Raw genomic sequence first — 24,427 nt, forward strand, 5'->3', positions numbered from 1 at the left:
AGAAATTGGTATTTATTTGGATTTTGTTTTACTCCAAGTTTTTACGAACTCAAAGATAAAAAATTATTCTTTAGATTTGAAACGTAAACTTTTTTGATCATTTTTAAATTTTTAAGAAGCTTTTTTAAAGTTTCTTTAATTACTTTTGTTGATAATGGCACTTTTTGTTTCGTTTTTAATACTTTCTTAGTGTTACCTTATTTCTCATGTATAAGACAATATTGAAACCATTTAAATTTAATTCAAATATAAACTAATAATCCTAAAATTCAACTTACAACTAAACAAACCCACAACTTGACCTTTAACCAATAATATTATCACTTCAATGACCTTCAAACCCCGAAAAAATAAACCCTATAAAAACCCATATAGCCCCAGAAAATACTCGAAAAAACAGCTATGAAACATATAATTTAGTATCATTAAGGTGGCTCAGTGTATTGACCCCCATTTTCCATAAACTCAAAGCACACGAACACATATTGTTCCGTCCAGGCTAAGGTCAGGCGACGAGGCATCTCCTCCACTTCCGATCCCATTCGATCCGTTTCGATTCGATCCGATTCAATCCCATCCCAAAAGGCACAGATCACCGGATCATTGCACTCGGAGGAGCACGCAAGGTAACTGCACCTTGGGTCAATGATATTCGCTTCCCCCGCCAAAAATTTGGCTGATTTTTCGTTTTTTTTATTTTTTTTGTTATTTTTTTACGAGTATTTCGCGTATTTCCATTTCCATTTCAGTTTCAGTCACGGGCATGGCCTTGCCGCCGTGCAAGTTGCTTGACCTGGAAGAGTTGCTCACCTCCACGTCGTCGTCAGTTCCCAATCCCCACATTTCACGCCTCCCCAGTTGGTGCGGAGTGTAATGGACTATGATTACACCAGCAGGCGGAGGAGGCCGCGACTCTGGGTTACACATTATTTTATTATATTTATATTGCCTTTTGTTGGCCAGAAAATGCGGTTAAATAAAACGGCTGATTGACAACGAAGCTTCGTTTCAGCAAATTAATTGGAATTTCAGCTAGTTTTAAAGGGGATCCCCCTTTGGGTTTTAGACATGGTTATTAGATGGATTTTTGTTAGGGACTTTGTCAACAAGATTGAAGATTCAAAAGGTTATTTATATTTTCAGAGAGGCAGATCTTTGGAATTTTTTATTCCACTTTCTGATTTGAATATAATATTTTTAGATAAGGAATGGAAATGTGATTTTAAATTATTTAAGAGGGTTAATTTTTAGGCAATGACAAGTCTTGAGATTTGTTAAAGTTCAAGTTTTAGAGTTTCTAAACCTTCTTTAAATTTAATTTAATTTAAAACTAATGTATTTCAACTCATTACGAATCTCTGCACTTTTGCTTACTTTTTACCTATTTTATCAGTTTTCTTTCTTTATTTTTTTATACGTTTTTCTTGGGCGTTTTGCCGAATTGCATTGAGCATTGAATTGAGACAAAAAAGCGATCAGGGATTTTGCCGAAAAACAAAAAACCCGAAAAAAGGCGACTAAAGTTTAATGAACGCAGCGAAGGTCAACGGTGCGTATACTTCATTACCGATTATCAAAAGGGAGGTGAATGTGGAATTAAATGAGAATTAAAAATCTGGCAAGGATTAAGGGGGGACCGCTAGTCGTTCTATTTGGCTAATCGACTTGGCCATATGTTAGCCGGGATTATGGCCACATCGCTTACTAACTGCTTTCTGATATTTATTGCTGTCGCAGCATCCCCACTTTGCATGAGGTCCTTTTTCGGCCAGGAAGCTTTTCATTTCCGTTGCTGTCGCAATTTTTAAAATCTATGAGCGAACAATGCAAAGCAGCTTCTGCAGAAACCGAAGGGGAACAATTGCCATTAAAAGCGGGCAATAGGTGCAAATTACAGGACCAAAAAAGGTGTGAATCGTGGGAATTGCAGGACCAACAACAAAAAAGGGAGAAAAACCAAGAAAAATTATGCAAAACAAAAAAATTGCTAAACGAAACGGAAGTGCAAGCTCTAAATAAAATGTTAGCCGGAAATGGAATTCTGTGGCACTGCTAAAGCGTAATTATTTATTTTTTTATACAAGTATTTATGGTTTCTGTGAGATAAAAGAGAGGTAGGATGAATAAAGGTGTAATAAAGAGGTTTTACAATTTATTTTTTATAATAAAAGTAACTCCGATATTAAGTAAATTACATGTGGTTTTTATTTTATTTATTTAATAACTTATTTTGTGCTTAGAAAACTGAAATTTAAGTATATTATTACGATAACTCTTTTGTTTGTAATTTTAGATTCCACACTCTTTCGGAGTGGCGCCCTCTGCCTGGAAGTGCCTAAAAGTAGATATTATTTATGGTTGTCAAATATACTTTACTTCTGTACAAGCCAATTCAAACAAGGTAAGATTGCAACAATTCTATAATTATTTACAAGAACATAAAATACAGCCATTAAGCAGTCATTTAATAACATTTTAAATATAAATATAAATAATTACTGGTGGTTGCACACGAAAGCGCCCTCCAACGCCAAACTGCCATAACTAAAACTGCTCATACTCACAACTGCGTTAACTGATAAGAAAAACCCTAGCGCCAATTGGCAGGTAAAACGGAAAAGAAAATGAGAAAAGAAAAGAAAACAAAGGCATTTTAATGCATTTTAATATACTTTAAAAAAAGAAAATAAACAAAAAATGTGCTTAAGGAACAGGGGATAAGAGTGTGTTACAAAAATCTATACAAATAACAGACTTAAAAGTGCTTAAACCTATCTTAAGTGCAAAACAAACAAAAATCATTACAAGGTCTCCACGAGGCGTTAAAATAGTTATTTCGTTTTTGCAACAAATTCCAATACGAAAATATTAACTTATGAAGAGTTTTTACAAAGAGATTTAATACAAAATCAACGTGTGAAAAAAAAAACGAATCAACGTAAAAAAAGTGAGAGAGAAATATAAAAAACAAGCGAGAGGGAGGTGTGAAAACGTGCGTAAAATGTTTCGGCGTTTTTGTTTTGATTCTTATCAGACGAAAGCGAAGCAGACGGCAAAGCGTGCGCGGCAATGAAAAACAGAGTAAAAACAAAATGGAAACGGTGAGAGCGAGAGAGCTCCAATAAGCGCTTGCTCTCTCTGCAGCTCCCTCTTTTTAATTTGGCGCTTATTCTCTGGGCATTTTGGCGCTCTCTCACTCTCTCTCTCTCTTTGGCCTTAGCTTTTATTTCGGTTTTGGTTTCGCTTTCCGTAACTGTTATGTTTCATTCCCTCTGCGTTTCGATCGCTGAGTGCTTAGGAATCAAACAAAATGTTAATTAGTAAACTTTTAAGGCAGTCTATAAAAGTGAGTCAGAATATCCACCACAGTTATTTGGAATGCAGTGCAAACAGGAATATTTCACTTATTTATAAAAATCTAATATTTGTAAACATAAATATAAAAGAGTTTTATTCAAAGTTTACAAATTGTTGACTCAAAATTTAAAAGTTTAAAATTGTTCGTGTTAGCCCGCCAATTCCGGCGCATATTCCAATTAGCAGTGAGAGAGAGAGAGCGGCTCTTAACTTAACAGAGCTCTCTGTTGGCCAGAGCGCTCTCTCTGTAAACCTCCCTGTAGCGGATGGTATATAAGATATGAGACGCTGAGAAACCGTTTCAAAATTTTTTTATTCGCGGTGACAGGTACACGACGGATGAATGTCGATAAAAAACTTGAATTTACGTACGAAAAACGTCGTTTTATTTAAAAATTCGCCACGAATCGAAACAAAATATAAAAATATGGATTTAGAAAACGGTCTTCAGGCAGAGTTAAGTGTGGATTTTTAAATCGGTTTCCGTAAATTGATTTCCCTGTATGATTTACTAATATATCGAAAGCAAACATTTAAAAAACAATACCAACTCTGATCAGACATGAAAGTGATTTAATCGACAGCTACATTCCAATTGGGAATACAATTCTACGTTTCATTGCCAGCGTTCCATAATCGCGCGCTCCTTCCCGCGTTTTTTACCGCGCTGATCGTTAAAAATTCATTAAGGCTTGTTAATCGCCGGAAAAAAAGAATAAAATAATTACAAATACAAATAATACAAATAATAATCGCAATCTATTTATTGATACTCGCAAAGTGCGACTGTGTGTGTGAGAGTGAGTGATAGTGTATCGCCGTATCAGTATCTGCATCCGCAACCGCATCCGCCGGGTAAATGTCCGCGAAAAGGGTGAAGCTTTTGGATCAGCTGCAGATTTGATGCCGTGACGTAGCTGCCAAGGAAAACGTCATCGATTCCCCGCCGCTTGGACTCGCGATGTCACGACGCAAACAGTCCAATCCCAAGCCGTTGAATAAAGGTGAGTTTTCTGACGATTTATTTTACTTACACTTATTGAAAAGATTGTGCAAATTGGGTTTTAATTTGCCAATAGGAAAGATACTTGGTTTAAAATGATTTTTACATATTATTTCAATGAAAGATATTTCCATTTAAAGGTTACATTTGACTTACAATTATTTTTTTAATATATTTCACTGATTACAAGTAATGTAGGGTGTGAAAATATACTTAAGGATGTGTCATCTTTATGAAAACTCTGAAGACGATCGGTTTTTCTAGTTACTTTTTCAAACAATGATGGTCTCCTTAACTTCCCTATGACTTGTACACTTTCAAAAATGAAAATCTCTATAGACTTGTTTGCTTTTCACGATCGCATTTCCCACCTGACGACCGAACCCCCTCGTAGCGAGCTGACCCATTCGAAAAATCGCTCGCTTGGTCAGCAGCTCTCGTTTTTTCGGACAGCAAAACATGTGAACGAACACACAGCAAACACAGAAAACAAAGAAAGGGGAACGGGAAGAGAAGGGGAAGACAGCTGATAAACTATGCCAAGACAAAGCAGACAAAATAATAATAATAAAACAAAAAATATACAAAACAAGAAACAAGTAAGAACGATAAAGTCAAAGTCAAAGAATATGATATATTAAAATGATTTAATATGGCTTTTCAAAAAAAGATCTTTATCAGAGAGGAAATTGCGGTTAAGATAGAAAGATATATCTTTGAGTATCGATAGTAATCACTTTTAAAATGCAATTAATTCTATTTTATTTTGCTATATTATGTTTTAAACTATGGATATACCAAAAATTAGCAGAGAACCTAGATATTTTCAGAGTTTCACATAGATTTTGGGTTGTTATACTTTAACAATCTTGTATTTAAAAGGTGTATCATGTATTACAGGAAGAATTTTCAGATTTATTGTTACCGACTTAAACTGTGTTAATACCTGTCGTATCGGAACCCCTATATCTTGCGGTTTTGATAGTAAACATTCCTAAATTGCAAATATTTTCATCTAATTAAGCTATGTTAAGCCTAAATATATGTACATACCAAATTTCAGACAAGAACTTGAAGATATTCAAAGTTTTGGAAATATTACCATATAATTTGGTTTGGTTTAAGATTTGTGTACTCCACAATCTTTGATTTATAAAAGGGTATTATATATTACGACAAAAATTGTCAACATTTTTTAATTTTGTTGCTCATTTAAATGAAATTTCTTTGTTGTCGCCACGTTATCGATATCGATACCTGTTGTACGTGCTGCAGCTAACACACCTTATACATAAATATTGCCAACAAGAGAGAGAGACAGAGATAGAGAGAGCGTGAAGAGTGTTAACTAATTACATTTCGTTGTATACCCATTTGATATATTTATGGCCCCGGACCATTTGACACCCAATGAATGCATATATTTCGGAATCGGAATCGATAAAACGTGCCGGACCTGCGACACTGGACACCGCACCTCAGCTCAGCTCAGCTTAGTTCAGTTCGACTCACCTCTGGTTCACCCCGGTTGCCATTCCCCCATCCATCCGTCCGTTTTCCGCCTTATCCATTTTGCCATTTTGGACTCCTTATCGCTGTCCGCTGTGCTTCTGCTCCGAGCACGTTTCTCGGCTGGCTGACTCTCTGGGCCCCACCCAACCCACCAGTCACCCATTACCCATCGAGCTTCCCACCCGAGCTCAGACCCAAAACAGTGAGTGATATCAGTTCGAAGGTCATTACACAGCAACCAGGAAAAGTCCAGGATCGATTAGCTTGAGTTGAAGCCTTTGGTAATACTCTAATGGAGCCATCTATTGGGGAAATATGTAATATACAGAAATTATCGATCCTTTGCGGATTTATCGATCCTTTAAATTCTAAAAAAAGTGAAAATATATATTGATACGATCTTTAGAAATCTTATAAATGGGGGAAATTAGGCACTTGAAATAAATAACATTAAACCATTGAAAATATACAATTAAGATTCGTAATTGTTAGCAGAAAATAGAAATAGGGCAAGTATTACGTATCTAATTCTTTTGATCAATCCCGCCGTAGTTAAAAAAAACCAAAAACCAATCTACTTAAAACTCTATTTATATATATTCCAAAGCAAGTACAAAAAACCCATTAAGCTGGAAAACTTTAAACTATTTAATAGGGCAACCGTTGAAATGGATAACGAAGAACTTCTCCATTTGCGTAAAACGATAATTTAGGGCAGTTTTGTTTTTTATCTCTGCAGCTGTTGTTGCTCATTGTTCGTTGTTCTTGCTGTTTTTGTTGCTGTTGTGGCACCTGCACTATCAGTGGGTTATCCCTCGACAGGTAAGAGCCACCTAACCACCCCCTTAAGGCCACCACTATTCCTCCTCTTAACATTTTGTGCTTTGCATATTTATCTCTGTCCCTGTTGTTTTCTATCGCGTTTTTAAGGGGGGTTTCCAGGGAGGGGGCTTTGGAGGTTGTTGAGGAGGCGAGAAAAAATAAAAAACTGAAAAGCGCAACTCGATAAACTTTTATCACAATTGCAGCAGCAACAGCAGCAGTGGCTTTTGTTATTGTTGTTTGCCTTTTACATAAGCTTCAATAACTGACATTTGTATATCGGCAAAGTGTAGGAATCGTGATGACAACGCCCTCGGCCTGGCTATCGATTACACCCTTCAAAAGGGTTTGATTTATTTTAAATAAATAAGAAATAAACACATTCCTGAATGGATACGTAAAACGGCTGAGGAAATAGCAACCAGATAATATTGTCCTAATAGGATGCTTTCTGCTTAAGTCGATTAACTTGTATTCCTTTATTAATTCGATCAATTTCGATTAATTCAGTCATTTTTTAATCGATTATAATTGCAGGGTATTTGAGTTTTAGCCCTATTTTGACCACCTGCCAGCCTTGATTCGTATCTCCATACCTTTTAGAGTTGAGAGAGACCTGAGGGAATGTGCAGTCGCAGTCACAGTCACAGTTGCACATAGATAAACTCAGCTATGTGTTGTGGTTGCTTTTCGGTTGTTGTTATTATTGTTTTTATAAATTTTAATTACGCTTATCACTAATTTTATGTTAATGGCCAGCTGTTGGTTGTCGTTTATCGGTTGCTGGTTGGTTGTTCGGTTGTCAGCTGGCAGACACAAAAGACACAGCGAACACAGCCCAGCAGAGTAGCATCGACATCGACAGTCATCCCCAAATGCGGGTGACAATTTTAGACCAAAAACTCGACTCAAGTTTGAGTTTTACACTTGTATGGGGACACTGAAAGAAAATAAATAAAGAATTTAATATCTTAAAGAATTAAATTTGCGAATTAAATTGGAAACTGTTCCAGAGAAAAGCTTTAAAAACGTTATCATTTGCTATAAAGTGCTGCTTTGCTTGTACATTGGGGGCAAAGCGCCCTCAAGAGATTAAACCTTAAAATATATGTATTTCTAAACTATAAGTGAATAGGGATCCCCCCTTTAGAGCTACCTTTACTTATTCTCCAATTAATTTGTAATTCATTACCCATAAATTCTTTCTCTGTAATGTTGGCTCTATTCTGCTTTTCAGACTGGCTCCGCTGGGGCGGTCTCCGGTTGCGTATCTGAAATCGGCGCGGGTACGTGTCAAGCGGTTCGCTTCGCTTTCCATAGCAAAAAAGGGGGGCGCTTCGAAAGGGGGTCTATGAGCCGATAAGAGAAGCTAGCTAACTGTGTTTTTTAAGTTTCCAAAGCTGCAGTTGCAGTTGCGATAAAAAAAGTCAGGGCTCAGGTTGCAAGCACTCGATGCCGCTGCCCCTCTGTCCCTGTGTCCATTTCAATTGGCAAAGATAATCGCCGGGGCTCTCGGCTCCATTTTGACATTGTATTTTAATAATTGCGATAAGCTCTCTGTGTGTCTCTGTTTCTGTTGATTTGCTGGAAATCGGACCAGGAAATATCAGCAGATAAAAGCACCAACAGTTGAACACAACAACACACCAACAAATACGAATAATGAAACACCAACAACAAGCATTACAAATTACAAAATTTTGTTTTTTCACGTTGTTGCTTTTTATATTTTTGTGTTGTTATTATTGTTATTATCGTTGTTTTTGGAGAGTGCACACATTTGCATATCAAGTCTGAAGGGGAGCCGATAAGGGGCAGTAACTGGATGATCTGGAAGTGGAAGTTAGTCATATAATATATATGTATAAATATATATTTTTTTGCAGTTTTAAGCATTGTTCTTTTAGTGTTGTTTTCTTATCGAGAAGGGAAACTTGAAACAAATAAATGAATAATCAATGGATAAGAGGGGCACTGGAAATAACTCTGATGAGTCCTATATGAGTTTAAAGAAACTCAAGTAATCTGATCTTAAAAAAAAATTTAATAATTATTCTTTACACCTTAAATATTTATTTACTTTTTACGTTTGATTAATAATAAAATGTAACCCTATATGGATACATATATTACTTGATGACGTGCCTGGCTGAGTCATGAGCCCGAAATTAAAATAATTTCCTCCGATAAGGTTTATATTTCCGCAAAAACAAAAGTGTCAGCAAAATTAGAGTTCGAATAAAAGCAGTCTTAAAGTACAACATTTACAAACTGTGTTTTATAACTACATCTGTTTAAAGATATTTTAAAAATGTCTTGACAAATTTTCTCTATAGATTTCTGTCTTAACTCTCATATATCATTCACTCTGACCGGATAAGAATGGCATTTAATAAAGATCTTGATTAGCATTTCCTACAGTTGACTAATCACCAGGCTGATAGTAACATCGCAATTCTACCCTACGATTTCCCCCGCCTCCCACATCTGTATCCACTCTAGCTTGGTTTTTATTTTTTAGTTTTAATCGCAAAATGCAATCGACACAAAAATAAATAAATAAAAAAAACTTTGAAATTTGATGACCGGCCGGCGATAATGGTTTGTAGTCATTTTCCGAACATTCATTCCCTTTTCGTACAAAAATAAAGCTAAAAATCAGCTTAAAACAGCTGTCGATTGTTGCTCTTTTTTGTTGTTGGTGTTGTTGTTGGTGTGACGGTTGATGGCTGACTGGTTGGTTGTTGTATGATTTGTACAATGCTCCAGGGGTCTCTCGCTGGTCGCTTGCCTTTTTATCAGCTGATCTGATGGCAAGATTGTCGCGCTTTGCTTCAAAAAATGAGAGAATGAAACAAAAACAACAACAACAACAGCAAAGACAACTGCAAACGATAAAATTGTAGCAACAACAACAATTGTTGCTATTGCTGTGTGTTTTTCGTTTATAACAATTTGAAAAGAGATTTTCAGCTAAAGATAAAAACATGTCGAATGTGATGTGGTTTTGTCGGCCAGAGATACAGATCCCTTGGTAGTAGCCTTCATTTTGGGGATGTATATCGAAGGGAAAAAGTATAAAGTATCAATATATAATCAAAAAATTAAAATATAAAGGTTAAAATTATTCCAAAAATATTCAAAAACTTAAAAGAGTCATAACTTAGCCAAAAGGGCATTAATTTTAATTCGGAAAGCTGTCCTATGTTTGTTTTTATACGGTGAATAAATCTGCATACTCAATAAAAATTGTTTTATTTTTTTTTTTAATTTTTTAGCGATTTAAAATTAAAAAAAAAATGTTCGTCGAAGATGGCTAGATCGATTCTGCTGTTGATGCTGATCAAGAATGATTTATAGGGTCGGAAACGACTCTTTCACACCGTTTTAAGCTTCTATTTAAAATTATAATACCCTTGCAAGGGCATACAAAATATATAAAAAAAAGTAATTTAATTTATTTATCCTATTCATGGAATATATATAGGATAACTTGCAACAAAATTTATTATTATCTTTTGGAAAACGAATCTACATATCGATATTTTATACAGCTGGCTTTCTATATCAATGATCGATCTCTAACGTTAAGTTGCGGATTTCCCTTCCCTGGCAAATGGCGCGATGTCTGTCAGTTAATTAATTTCCATTCCCCGAGTCGTCGTATTTTGCATCAGATATCAGTTTCATTTCGATTCAGAATCGGATCATATCAAATCGAATCGTCGGGGGATCGCACATCGAAACTGTGACCCTGCAGGCATTCCCTCGGGAACCAATGAATTCCCTCAGTCTCTGTCTCCGGGGGCTTTGATAGCGACCATAAGCGCCATAAATCTCTGTCAACGCCCCGAAACCTCCTCCAAATCTGACTGATGACTATCGCTGCCAAAAAATAAAATAAAATAGAACTGATTTCTATATTCAGTAGGGCCGACGGGAAGTTCCAATGGCAAACGGAAAGCGTAAAGTGTGTCTTTATCAGCAGTCTAACCCACTAACCGACCGACTGATCGCACTACAGTGTCCAGCGATTAAAATGATAGATTCTAGGGTATTCTAGAGGTCTGGGAGGTATGATCAAAACAGATTTGTAAATAAGTGCGAGGAAGTAAAGTTAAGGGATTGTGATTTTTCAATTTTAATTAATATTTTTAGTGGACTTTTGGGTAGTACATATGTATATCATATCATTATATGATATGAGACTTTTCTACTTTATATGCATCCTTTGCTATTATTGTTTTTAGGATCTAGGTATTATTATTATTTTTTTAAAGAATATTACACCATAGCAACTTATAGTTTCTCTATCTGTATAATGAGTTTTAAATTCGATTTACCTTCTATCAGTTACCTAAATCTAGACACAAAGAATAAAGCCTTTACATAGAGAAAGATAGAGATACATGTACATAGAGAAAGAGAGAGAGAGAGAGGGAGACATTCTGTGATATCGAAGCGAGAAATCTCAGTTCAAATTTCGACACCTTATCTGTGTGCGTTCATCTTTCGGGTTTCCAATTTCGAGTGCTTCCAAACAACAACAACAACAGCAACAAGAACAACAATACCGTGATGTGACGTGTTCTTGTGCGTTGTGTCAACGATAATGGTTAATCGTTATCGTTATCGCTACGCTCAGCAAGACGAATGCGAGCCGTCTAGTGTTTTGGCTTCTTCGATTTCTACTTGAGATTGAGATTTCCTCTGACTATGCGACTTTGATTTTCAATTTCGAAAAGGGGAAACGTCGATTGTGTGATAACAATCTCTGGCTCATCATATAGCCACTCCCCTCCTTCTCCCTCCTTCCCGGACTTCCACCCACTTAATTAGTTTCGATTCTGGCTCTGAAATTCTTCTCTTCTTGTTTTTATCAATCTTTGGTAGCTGCAGAACGACTGCCTTATCTCCGAAATAAAGTTCATGCCGAGGTCCTGTTATCTATTCCCAGCGATCAGCGTTCAGCATTCGTTTAATTGACCAACCAAGAACTGGCCCAGGCATCCATCCATCCATCCATCCATCGATCCTCTGCGTCTCCCTGGGACTGCTCCTCCAGCTCCAGCTCCAGCTCCTCCTCCATCTGCACCTTCTCCTTCTCCTTCTCCTCGTGTGCATTCGTTCCTCGAGTGTGCCTCACTCTTGTCGCTTCCATCTGCAATCTCTGATTAAGTCCGGGCTTGGCCTGCCCAGGGGCATTAGACCGCAAATCATCGCCACATATACACCATATAAATACATATACTTCATATATAGATGCATATATATAGTACGTGGAGGAGCACTCTGACTCTGTCTTGGCGATTATCTGCTGGTGGCCAAAGTGCAGACCTTGAAAATTATTAAGTCAGCCAAAGATTTGAGTCTAGATTGCTAGAAGATGAAACTTACAGCCGAAAAAGTGATTAGCTTAAACTGATTACTAGTTCTGGTGACCTTAGATATGGGTTTTAGTTTTGGGATTGACAAGTAGATAATACAGCCTTAATATTATGTGGTAGTTTTAAAATGTATCAGAAATATAAAATATAAATATGTTAATAAGGTACAAAGAATTAGCCCACAGAAATACATTTAATTTTTTATCAAACTCTTGCAAAAACATTAAAAATATCCAAAAATTATATTTAAATTATTATATTAATATTGCCTCTATGCCTTGGAGCTTAATAAGCATCACCAGACGAGTTAATTTAGCTTTGCCATTCGGTTTTGTATCTGTCCCTTTGTTCAGGAGAGTTTAACTAAAAGACGAAGTCTTATTTGATGTATCAAATATATAGCTTTATATTTTTTTTTGAAAACATCGTTAGCTTTGATTTATAAATATTTAAAATATGGGTTTCAACTAAAATATATAATATCGAACAATGTACAGAATAATTTCTGTAATCTCTGTATTTTTCTTATTATGGTTGTCCGCTTTAACTAAACTGAATAACAAACAAAATATTTCGCAACGTTCATATAAAGATATACATACACATATATTCAGAACATTTTCTGAGATCTTTAGATTGTTCGTCTGTCCATTAGTTACTATAAAACCCTATATCTCAAAGAATATAAAAGCTAATGATACCAGCCTGCATTTTAACAAGCTTTGCACAGTTTACATAAATTATAAATAAACACTCTATTATTTAATGGATTATTGGAAAACAAATAAAACTAAGTCTTAAAATGATAAATTTAATCATTGATAAATGATTTAATATGACAACTGTAAAAATATTAAGACCAAGTCTCACAGCCTTAATTCTTAAACTCTAAAATAGGTTATGTCTTGTGATTGGCCAAGTTATCTTAATTATATCTCTGTATCTGCTTCGCTCAGCTCTTGATTTACTCTTCTTGGAACTCGTCCAGAGTTTGGGTTTTTGCTTATTTCCTCAAGTCCCTCATCAATCAATTATTAATTACAAAGTGTACAGCTGAGTCGTATCTAGGTACGTCCCTCCCTCCCTCTCTGTCTACTTGATAAATTGATTAAGTTTACATGTCCGCCCGAGGGGGGCAAAAGGGAGATAGAGCTGAGGTGCTCCTCTGGAGGAGAAGGTGACATCGAAATCGAAAGCGGAATCGTATCGAAAAATCGGGACACGCACACATTGGCAGGGGAAAAAATTTCAAAATGAAAATTTAAGTGCTGCGATTAATTTGGCTTATCAGGAGGAGGAGGAGGAGGAGGAGGAGGAGCACAGCACAAATACAAAACACGAACGGAAAGCAGAAAGCCCGAAACAAGTGCAATTAAAAGATTTTTAAGCAAACATTTGTCATTAGAGATAAGCCTACCCCCAGAGATGGGTAAGGGGAACCTGGAACTCAAACTCGAACTGAAACTGAAACTGGAACTGGAACTGGGGATGGATGGATGAATGGTTGGGGGAAAACGACACCACCTACGCATAAACCAAAATTAGGATGTCTCAATACGAAGTGGAGGAAAAAAATAGGAGGGTTTCGAAAACCAAACTAATTACGCGATAAACGACAAGGTTGCAACGTTTATATCTTTAGCTACACTGAAATGGAATTTTATGCTATAATAATCTTGAATTTTCAAATATTTAAATCATAGAAAATCTAGCAGAGATTAAGGAATACATGAAAAAAATATTTATAGTAAATGCTATTTCATTTAAAGCTTCATTTTAAGATACTAAAGTCGTCATGCTGGTTTTGTTGCTAATGCTACGACTATATGTATGATAAGTATACAACGTATACTTTATATTGTCATATTGATGAGTCTATAAACCTATTTTTTTTTAAATAAATATAAAGGTTAACTCAACTTTTTAAACAAGTTCAAAATATAATTGTTAAATAACAATCCAATCATATTTTGATAACTTCGTCATTTTATAGTTAATATTATCAATATAGAGAACTTTTCAATTCCTAGTAAATGTGATATGTTCATATATTTAAAATTGCGATATATCAAACTAAAAGGTCTTTTCTATATGGTATTGTATTGTATTGTATTATGTCTTTTTAATAAACTCCTAGTAAAGTGATTTCATTAAATGGAACTTTCAATATATTTTGATAAATTACAAACAAATATAAAGTAAATCTTTTAAAATATTTCCTCAATTTTTTCATTTGTTTTATAACAATTTTTAAGACTTTTTTGGCAACCTGTAAATGAACATTTACTATCTGCACCTGCTCCTGCAGGAACCTACCTTAGGCTTAAACTCTGACCACACTTTGGAGACACTCTTCACTCCCGGGGGGAAGGGTATCACTCCTGTTTACACACGACAATCGACAAAAGCCAGAACTAAATGCTTCTGGCGATGCCATCTCAATGGAATCGAAATCGGAATCGATGGCCCAAAAGGCCGGCCGAGAGCCCAGAACAGACCAGACCTGGGCTGGCAACGTGCGGCAATCGATTAAAAATCCATAAAAATATATTTCTAGATTTTATTTGCTGATCGGAAATGCGGGGCACAAACGCACTCTGTCTATGTGTAATTAAGATTGAAGCCAAAGGGGGAAGCGGAGCGCAAATGGAGGGCAATATATGAAATCTATTTATGCCATTAGCTTTGCGCCGATCCCACGCCGCGATAGCCGCCAGCGAGCATTTGGAGCTCCTTCATGTCGCTTCGGTGGCCATTTTGTTCGTTTTATCTTTCGCTTGTCTTCGAGCCCAACCCAAACTTCTTTTACACTGGGAATTTTCAATCGAAATAACAATTGCAAATGTAAATATCTACAACAAAATATGTATTTAAATAAAGAGGTACAGAAGGGGAAACTTTGGCATCCAAGCATTTCCAAGATGAAACAACTGAAAACATTACAAAAAAAAAATTATTTAAAAACAAGAATGGAAGCTAACTTCGAGAAGCAATTTTTATAACTAGCTAAAATCCAATCGAAATATATATTTTGAATATGTTTTATGAAAACATCCTCCCTAGAAAACCTAAAATATCTGTACTCTAGAAATTTTCAAAAGATATTTTAATATGGTAAGATTTTGGGTAAATCGCAGTTTTTCAAGTCTCAGAACTAAGCCAAAATTGCATTAATTTCAATTTGGAAAGCTGTTCTGTGCTAGTTTTTAATGGGTTAACAAGTCTGCATATTGAGTTTAAAGATTAATGGAAATTTGAATTTTTTCAAATTTTGACATTTTCACAGAGACAATTTTAAAAGAAAAAAAATTGGAAAAAATTTTTTTTCGTTCAAACATGGCTTGATCGATTCGGCTTTTCATGCTGATCAAGAATATATATGATTTATAGGGTCAACAATGACTCCTTCACTGTGTTTTCAACTTCTGACTGAAATAAAATTCCCTCAAATTAAAATATTTAACTAAAATTTCATATGATAATTTTAGGGAAGAGTGAATCTTAAAAATTCAATAACTAAGCTAAAAGTGCATTTATTTCACTTCGGAAAGCTGTTCTGTGCTAGTTTTTATAGGGTTAACAAGTCTGCATATTGATTTTTAAGATTAAAGCACATTTAAATTTGGTCAAATTTTCACATTTTGACAATGACAATTTTTAACCAAAAAAATTGAAAAATAATTTTCAAAATTTTTTTTACTTCGAACATGGCTAGATCGATCCGGGTTTTCATGCTGATCAAGAATATATATGATTTATAGGGTCGGAAATGACTTCTTCACTGTGTTTTCAACTTCTGACTGAAATAGAATTCCCTCAAATTAATGTATTTAACTAAAATGTTATATGATAATTTTAGGGAAAAGTGAATCTTAAAAATTCAATAACTAAGCTAAAAATGCATTTATTTCACTTCGGAAAGCTGTTCTGTGCTAGTTTTTATAGGGTTAACAAGTCTGCATATTGATTTTTAAGATTAAAGCAAATTTAAATTTGGTCAAATTTTCACATTTTGACAATGACAATTTTTAACCAAAAAAAATTGAAAAATAATTTTCAAAATTTTTTTTTATTTCAAACATGGCTAGATTGATCCGGCTTTTTATGCTGATCAAGAATATATATGACTTATAGGGTCGCAAACGACTCCTTCACTGCGTTTTACGCTTCTGAATAAAATTGTTATACCCTGCAAGGATATAGTAATAATCGTACAAAGAGGACTCCTTAGCTTGCCTTGACGGTATAATTTTCAACTGGTTTTAGATGGAACTTGGTGTTAGGCAAGTTAATACATAAAGGTAAATATTTCCATATTCATATTCTATAAAATGCAGTTACTAACGAAGATTATTAAAGTTTACTCTCGCAACAATTGTTTATTTATGCTATATAATCTTCACCATTATTCATGATAATCTAATAGTTTCTCATTTCAACAAAAACTCTGTTTTCTTTCCGTGTATTTTTGGTAACTGCAAACAAACAGTAAATCGAAATCAAAGATTAAAAACGAATCACTCATGTTACAGATTGAGAGAGGAGTTCCGAGTTTCAGAAGGCGGGCGGGTGTATAGTATATACACCATATAATTCATTCGATTCTTATCTGCGAGCCGAAAAATTCATTTCAAAGACTCTGGAGCAGAATCGCGTCATCATCAGTGCCCGAAATAAAAATCTCATTAGCTCGTTCGGGTTTGGTGTATTTTTTTTTCGCCTTTTCTCAATATCGCTGATGTGGATTTTTCTCGTTCAATCATCATGTGATTTTGGCGCCTTTGGAATGCAGCAGAGTCGCCGTTCCGGACGATCTGGATTCCAAGCTCCGAGGCCGAGAGCACTTTAAGCCTAATCACCTCGATGGCCCACAACTTGCATTTGCCCCGAGATGCAGATGCAGATGCACTCGGGTTGGGAGGCAGTAGACAGGAGACAGGAGACATTTGCCGCCGCCGCCGCCGCCAGTCTTATCTAAATGCCAGCCTCACAGTCTCGTCTTCCATTATGATACCGCGATACGGGGACACACGTGGACAGGGTTAGGAGCAGGGACAGGGACAGGGACAGGGACAGGGACAGGGACAGGGACAGGGACGGAGACAGGGAACTGCTGATATCGCAGAGAGACCGCGCCAATATATATGTAACATAAATATATATCTCATTGGAGCTATCGAATGAGTCGCCAATGTGGAGCCAAAGTAAGAAAAGTTTCGAAAATCAAAGGCAATTGAGCGGGAAAAAGGGAGCAAGGGAGACTTATATAATTGCTGATTGAAGAATTTAAGATGCTCTTTGGGGAGATTTTTCTGATTCAAAAAGATCTGTTAAGTTCATAAAAAAAATAAGAATCCGTCAGTAAGTCAATCAACAAACACATTTAAGTTGCAACTAGTCCTTAATTACGGCAATATCTCATCTTTCAAATAAAAGTGAAAATTCTATAAAAAAAATTTAAAGTATTATTTATTCTTTCAAGGAGATATAAGTAGATATAGTATTTATATCAATTAAATCCCAATAAATAATTATAAAACTGTATAGCTAGTTCTGGTTCAATGAAGAATATATTTATTTTAGATTTTAACTGGGCTTTAGTCTAGGTAATATTTATTTTAAATTTATAAAGAAAGCTGTAATATATGTAATATCATATTAAATATATTATTAAGTTTAATATATTGAAATAATAATTAAAATCAGCATCAACATTAGGATTTTACATTTCAATTTCAATATAGGAATACAATATTCGAAAGGGAGTGTTTAAATTATTTTGTCTTACTTTTATTGATTATAAGTTTCCATATATTAAACATTTATTGAAAGTCCATTTAAGGCAATGTTAAAATATGGATTTATATATGAGCTATATCATAATATCTATATCTTGATATAATAAAAACTAGATCGTATCTGCTTGTGATTTTTTAAAAGGTTTCTTTTTTACCCATTTTAAGTTTCAAGGAAGTACTTGAAATATTTATTTTAACTAAAATGTTACCAATTGAAAACCTTAACTTTAAAACTTAAAAAATAACAATAATTACAATCATTGCGATAAAGGCACTACGACGCATAAATTTACCTTGGTTATATTGTGCCAAACTTATAACTCTTTAAGCATTTCTTAGATTCTATAACACTTAGGACCTTACTTCTAATTTATTAAATAATATTTAAGAATAACTGACTAAGTCACAACTTAAATGGACTTGGGGTTAGGGAAACCGTAAACCAGGGAACCAGAGAACCAGAGAACCCGACAACCCAAGAACCGAGTGCCTTTCGAGCAGCAAAAGTGTTGAGGAAGCATAATTTACATGGCAACAGGCGCCATTAGGAGCTCACCTGTGCTGCAGCACAGCTTGTGTGTGAGATGTGCTTTGTGGATCCCTCCGGAGTTGGTCCAGAAACGGGTTTCCAGGTGCGTGGCAGAGGCAGAGGGAATACCTGTTGCTCCAACCTTGCAACCTGCAACCTGCAACGCGAGCTCCTCTGGGGCTTGGCGCTGATGGATGCGTGTTTGTTTACAGCTTTGCTGTTTGTTCAGTTTAGCGTAATTGCCGGCGGGGGTTAAGGCCTGCCGGGGGGTTAAATGAATGTTAACAACATGTTCTGTCTGCCCCTGTCTCTCCCTCTCCCTCTCTCCCTGCCTCCCTCTCTCTCTCTCTCTCTCTCTTTATCCTTTTTTTAAGCATTTAAAACATTTTAATTATGGGACCACAAAATGCGTGGCTGCTTAGCCACCTGTGTCTGTGTCTGTGCTCCCTGGAAAAAGGTGTCTCTCATTCCCGGGGACTCCTCCACGCCCCTGGCTTTTCTTAAATGGCATTTAGATAAGGTCCTTTTGCCCCCTCCGCCACCACACTCCCTCCCCCCTTTACAATGTCCATCGATTTATGAGAATGTTGATAGCAAAATCCTGCTCCTTCCTCCTCCGACCCCCTCTTCTTGTGGCAAATCTTGCCCATCATTCTCGGTCTTTGCGGTCTTCTCGGGCTCTGGTTCTTGCTCTCTGCGGATGCTGTCATTGTGCGTCATTTATTGGGCAGCTGATAAGGGGAATCGTCCCTCTCAGTCCCCCTTATCATGCCACGAAATATGAATTCGATTTGAAAAGAAATTAAGCAATGGCAAAAGAAAATGAAATAAAGACATTTTGTCGCCGTCGACATTGAGTCTTCGTTAGTCCCATTCCAACTTTAATTGCTTTTTTCAGTATCCTGTGACCTAATAGGGATGCTTTTATTTTTAAACATTATTTTTACATTTGTTGAATATTAACGAAAAGTATCTATGACTTAATTTCCGCGTTTTAAGTCTAATCTGACAAGTTGAAAAGTTTTTATATCATTTTTAAAATAGAATGATGTCTCTGCTAAAAAATTTAGCTTGTTAATATCTAGAATTAATCTAGAGTTTAGATTTCGAATCAAGTTGAATATGTTAAACTAATTAATAAAATATTCTACGTATTATTAACTATATAGGAATTGTTTCACGGGACACCGGGAAGCTTGATGTTTCCATTTAATATATTTGCAACTGAAGTTTTTTTGGTTTCTAGCAGAAAAATTTTGCTAAAATACGCTTTTTTCATGATTAATAATATGACATTTAATATATTATAAATAAAATATACCATAATTAAATTTAAATAATTATTTTTAAAAGAAACCAGGAACCAAATCTTCATCATTACCATTTAGTTGAACTTTTGAGTTGGTGACAGCTAGAAGCTATTGGGAATTCTAGTAAATGAAGTTTCTTAAATACGAATTTTCAATATTTAAGTATATGCCACTTAATATAAAAGCTCTTTAGACTATTTTTTTATGGCTTAAAATGTTAAATAGTTAACATTAAATTACTTAATTTAAAACATAGCAACTATGGTTGACCCAAAGCAATACCTCCAGGCAGCCTTGTCTTCTATCCCGCTTATCGGTGTTATCGAAACTGAAATCTAGACAAGACTAGCTTCCAGTGGCCTCCAGCTCCAGCTCCTCCTACTCCTCCCCCTTCTCTAGCCCCATCTCCATCTCCAGCTGCCGACGAAACCGTCAGATACGAATGGAGCTGCCATTTTTTGGGGCCATCCATCTCGTCTGTCCTCCGTCCTTCCCTCCTCCCGCCTAGTTCCATCCACATCCCCATCTTCACAATCCCCCCTCCCCGCAATGCTCTTAGTTTGAGTTTCGATTTCGATTTTGGTTTCGGTTTCAGTTTCGGTTTTCTTAATTATGTTTGCTCCGCTTTGGAGCATCCGTTTGTGTAGATCTCTTCGCGAGATAGAGCAATTTATGATTTACGTGGAACATTGCGCTGGAATTTGATTTGGCTTTGATTTGATTTCAGTTTTTTGGCCTCTCTTCTGCTCTCTCTCTCTCTGTTTTTCGCTCAGCTTTGTGGCCTTGCTTTGCTCTTTCTTTGCTTTTACATTCGATTTTCATTGCCTGTCATTATGATTTGGCCTGACTCGCGTTTTGCTTTCGTTTTCGAATTTCGGTTGTCAAGCTCGTTGCCCTCTCTTTCTAACACTGAGGAAAATACTTGCTAATTTCTAAATGCAAAGTTCTGAAAATATTCAATTTTATGAATATTTACAATGCTTAATTAAAAAGAATGCTTTGTTTTAATAAAGAAATGATGAGGAAAATAGTAAGAAAGAACGAAGTATAATTACCGCTTTAAGTCAAATATTATAATGATATAATAATAATATTTAAAATATGCTTTGATCTAAGATATAAATATTTTATACAAAAAATCATAATAAAAATATAGTTCCTAATATCTTTAATTTTACTTTATTTGCTGCTAAAATTCCCAATTGGTTCTAGTCTGCAGTCTTAAAATTTTTTTAAAAACTATATATACAAATAACTAAAGGTAAATATTAGGATTAAGTATTTATTGCTCGCTTCGGAATAGGATACTGATAAACTATCAACAAAATTTGGGTAGTTTTTGCATATTTTATTTATATTGAAATTTTATTTTATCTTATTAAACTCTTACTTTTGAAATACTTTTATTAAATTTCCATTAAATTTATGAAATTCCTCCTGGTGCTATTCTTGTAATCATTTTTCATAATACCTTTATTATTAATTTTTTCTTTCTGTGTTGCTCCCTTTCTCCCTCCTTCCCCACCATCATCCCCGCTGCGTAAAGATCGAGGTCAGCGATAAGGGCGCGACTTTTGTTTGGCACGTCAAAGTCAAAAGGCATTTTGTCCGATTATTCCCCGCCTGGAATATCGCTCTTGCCATGACTTCGACCACACAGAGCAGAGCACAAAAGGCCCAGAGCTCTGAGCTCCGAGCTTGGCCCGCATTCTTTTGGCCCTCTCCCGATGGCGGTTCTAGCCGGGGACAGGTGGGAGATGGAGCCCGTTGGTATAATTATTTTATAAGTGCAGTGCGACATCAGGGCTTATCCAATCGAAGAGAGAGAGAGGGGCCTCCGCCTGAGGCATGATTCACTTGGCGTCGCCCAACTGAATCCCGAAAGAGCGCCGGCTCCAGGCCCGATAACTCCCTATAGATTAGCACCGACGGAGTGACTGACTGACTGAGTGCAGCGATAACAGCACTCCACGTTCCAAAACTCCACTCTCCATACCTTGGACTCCGACTCCGTCTCCAACTCCCGACTCAGATCTGTGGTCATAATGTGCGGCTGGAAAAGGTTTCTTCGAGCGCCATATCTTTGGAATTGTTATCCCAAAATGTGGCGGCTTCGAGACGCCGGAGCTCGTGATGATGGACCCCGCATATATGGCCAGAGGTGGTGATATCATTGGCCCCATCCTTGGTTGCGTTTTGTTTTCTCCACGAGATATCTAAGCCACTAAAGGGGCCTCCTGAGTCATCAAAGTTGGCAGTTAAGCAATTGGTTTAATGGGTATTTAAAGTGTTAAGTTTTAAAAGGATGAATTGGGAAAGAGGGTTTATACAATTAATATATTAATTGGGGTATATTATACTTAATATACAGAATTAAATGTTCTGTTTATAATATAATTTTGTTTACTTATTTTAAACAAGAAAGGAAACTAGCTTTGGATAGCTGAAGTTTATATATTCTTGAAGTTTGCTGTTGAATTATAAAATCAAATCAGAAATCGATCATAACTAAACTTAAAATATTCATATTCTTTAAATCAATATTTAGCAATATTTTAAAATGAATGTTCGATAATTCAGAGTTTAAAAAACTTTAGAATACCCTAAAAAAATTAAATAAAATAACCTTTTTGTTTCACTTCTTGGAAATTTTTGGAACTTTTTCAATTTCTCCTCATGTTTGTCTCTTTTTGCGATTATCAAATATTATTATTAATATTATTATTATTCTTTTGTGGCTCTTATCCCCTTGTGGCCTTTGGATAAGCCCGTTTTTTTGCCATTCAATTGCTGTTGTTGCTGAACGACCACAAAGGGATTGAGCGCAAAATCTTGAAAAGTTGATAAACTTTTTGTGCAGTTTCTCCCCGAGAAGCGATGGCCATCGTCCACTTTTGATTGCCCCCCTCTGGGATGTGTCTCCGTCCGATTCCCCCATTGCCTGACTCTCCTCCCGATCCCCTCCCGGGAGGCGAGTGTGGGCGTTCGTGTGAAACTAATGTCGCACTTGGACGGACCATTCCCATTCCCATTCCGATTCCAATTCTCCGATGCCATTTAAACAAACAAGCCAATGCAATGACACATGGGGACAGTGGGATGAAAGGTTACATTTATTTGATATGATAATATGATTAAAATAATATGGTTTAAATATATAATTATAATTCTTGTGTTAGCTTATGATAAAGTGCTGCTTTTTACGCTATAATCTTTTAATTTAATTACATTTAATTTAATTCTTAAAATATTCTTTTGAAATCGAGCTTAATAAGTTATTATTTATAAATATTTTTCATAAACAAAGGTATCATTAAAACTTTTCTAAACTTTTTCTATATAAATCAGCAACTGATGATAGTAATGTTTAATGGATATCAATTTTATATTACAATATCTTTGGGGATGAGATCTTTACTGAATATAATGAACCATAATGCATTATACATGAGATCTTTATTAAATATATGCATGTATAAAGCACTATGTTCTATTATATTTAGTAAAGATCTCATCCCCATATCCCCATATCCAACTGATTTTAATACTGCAAATATAGAAAAAGGCTTATAATATTTGGGTATAAATAAGCAAAGGATTATATTAATGTCTTATTGAGATAGTTACCCCGTAAATGTTCAAGTAATATAGATAGTACTTACACATTTAAGGAGTAACTATCTCTATAAGACATTGATATAATAATGATCAAAACAGATTCTTAAGATCCTAATTACTTCTAGTTTGATTAATCACTTAAACTTTTAACAAGACCTCTGACTGAAATTTAACTAACTTTAAGCATGATAAGATTTTGTGTTTTAATCTTCCTATTTAACTTATGTTTATTTCTTGAATTTCAACCACTGTTGTGTGTCTTTTTTTGGGTCTCCTTTCCAAGCTGAACGACGACTGTTTGCTGCTGATAGGTTTGTGTAGATCGTGTTGAACGCAGCTTGTTTAGCATGCCAATTAGGCTCCTCTCTTTCGGACTTGGACTTGGACTCGAAATCGGAATCGCTCTGGTCTGGTCTGCTCCAGCTCCTCCTCCTCCTCCTCCTGCAGTTTTATTCCCTTACCTTTCTCCTGCTCCGCCTCCTTTTTTGGGGGAGAACTCCATCTCAAATGCAAAATCAGCTCGTGCAGCTCCTCCGCCAGTCAGCAGCTGGAAAAAGGTGTTAATTTTGTCTGGCATGGAGGAGCAGCTCTGCATCTCCCAATCCGTCGTCTCCCTGGGTCTTGGCCAAATAGTTTCCAAGCTGGGCCCACGTTATTGCCAGAAAAAGCGCAGAGCGAGCGTGCTGGTTCACCAGGGTCAGGAGTCAGGAGTCAGGAGTGGCAGTCAGTTGTGGCAGTTGCAGTTGCAGTTGATCCACACAATTTGTAGATACATTTCCCTCGAAGTGCGGAGGGATCAGATTGAAGTTAGATTTGCATTAAAATTGCTGGTGATTTATTTTGTTATTTTATCCCAGGCAAAATTAACCACAAATTTAGCTTTCATCTTTGGGTTTACTCCTTCCCATACAGTTTCTTATCAGCTCCTAGACATGGCTTGTAGTTTCTATATGGGCGTGGTCTATTAACGATTATGATTATGATATCAATAGGGCCCCCAGACGTGGTAAGAAAAAGAGTGTATAGAAAACATGGCCAACACCAGAACTAACAAGCAAGGCAAACACACAAGGGGAAGGCTTATGAGGTGC

The 24,427-nt window shown here is 35.9% G+C and overlaps 1 protein-coding gene across 2 annotated transcripts in view; it reads left to right on the forward strand.

Annotated features, from left to right (window-relative positions):
• Nucleotides 1-2,488: 2,488 nt before the first annotated feature.
• ush (Zinc finger protein ush) overlaps nt 2,489-24,427 on the forward strand; it is a 75,338-nt gene continuing 53,399 nt past the window's right edge. The window contains exon 1 of one of the 2 annotated variants that reach the window (XM_086830494.1): nt 2,489-4,361. In XM_086830494.1, the coding sequence (XP_086686620.1) occupies nt 4,319-4,361 (43 nt within the window). In that variant the 5' untranslated portion in view covers nt 2,489-4,318. The remainder of the gene's footprint in view (nt 4,362-24,427) is intronic. The other variant, XM_086830495.1, reaches the window with a different exon arrangement.

Source organism: Drosophila serrata, unplaced genomic scaffold (genome assembly GCF_035046125.1).
Source record: "Drosophila serrata isolate PLE 108 unplaced genomic scaffold, ASM3504612v1 contig_240, whole genome shotgun sequence".
NCBI classification, from domain to species: Eukaryota; Metazoa; Arthropoda; class Insecta; order Diptera; family Drosophilidae; genus Drosophila; species Drosophila serrata.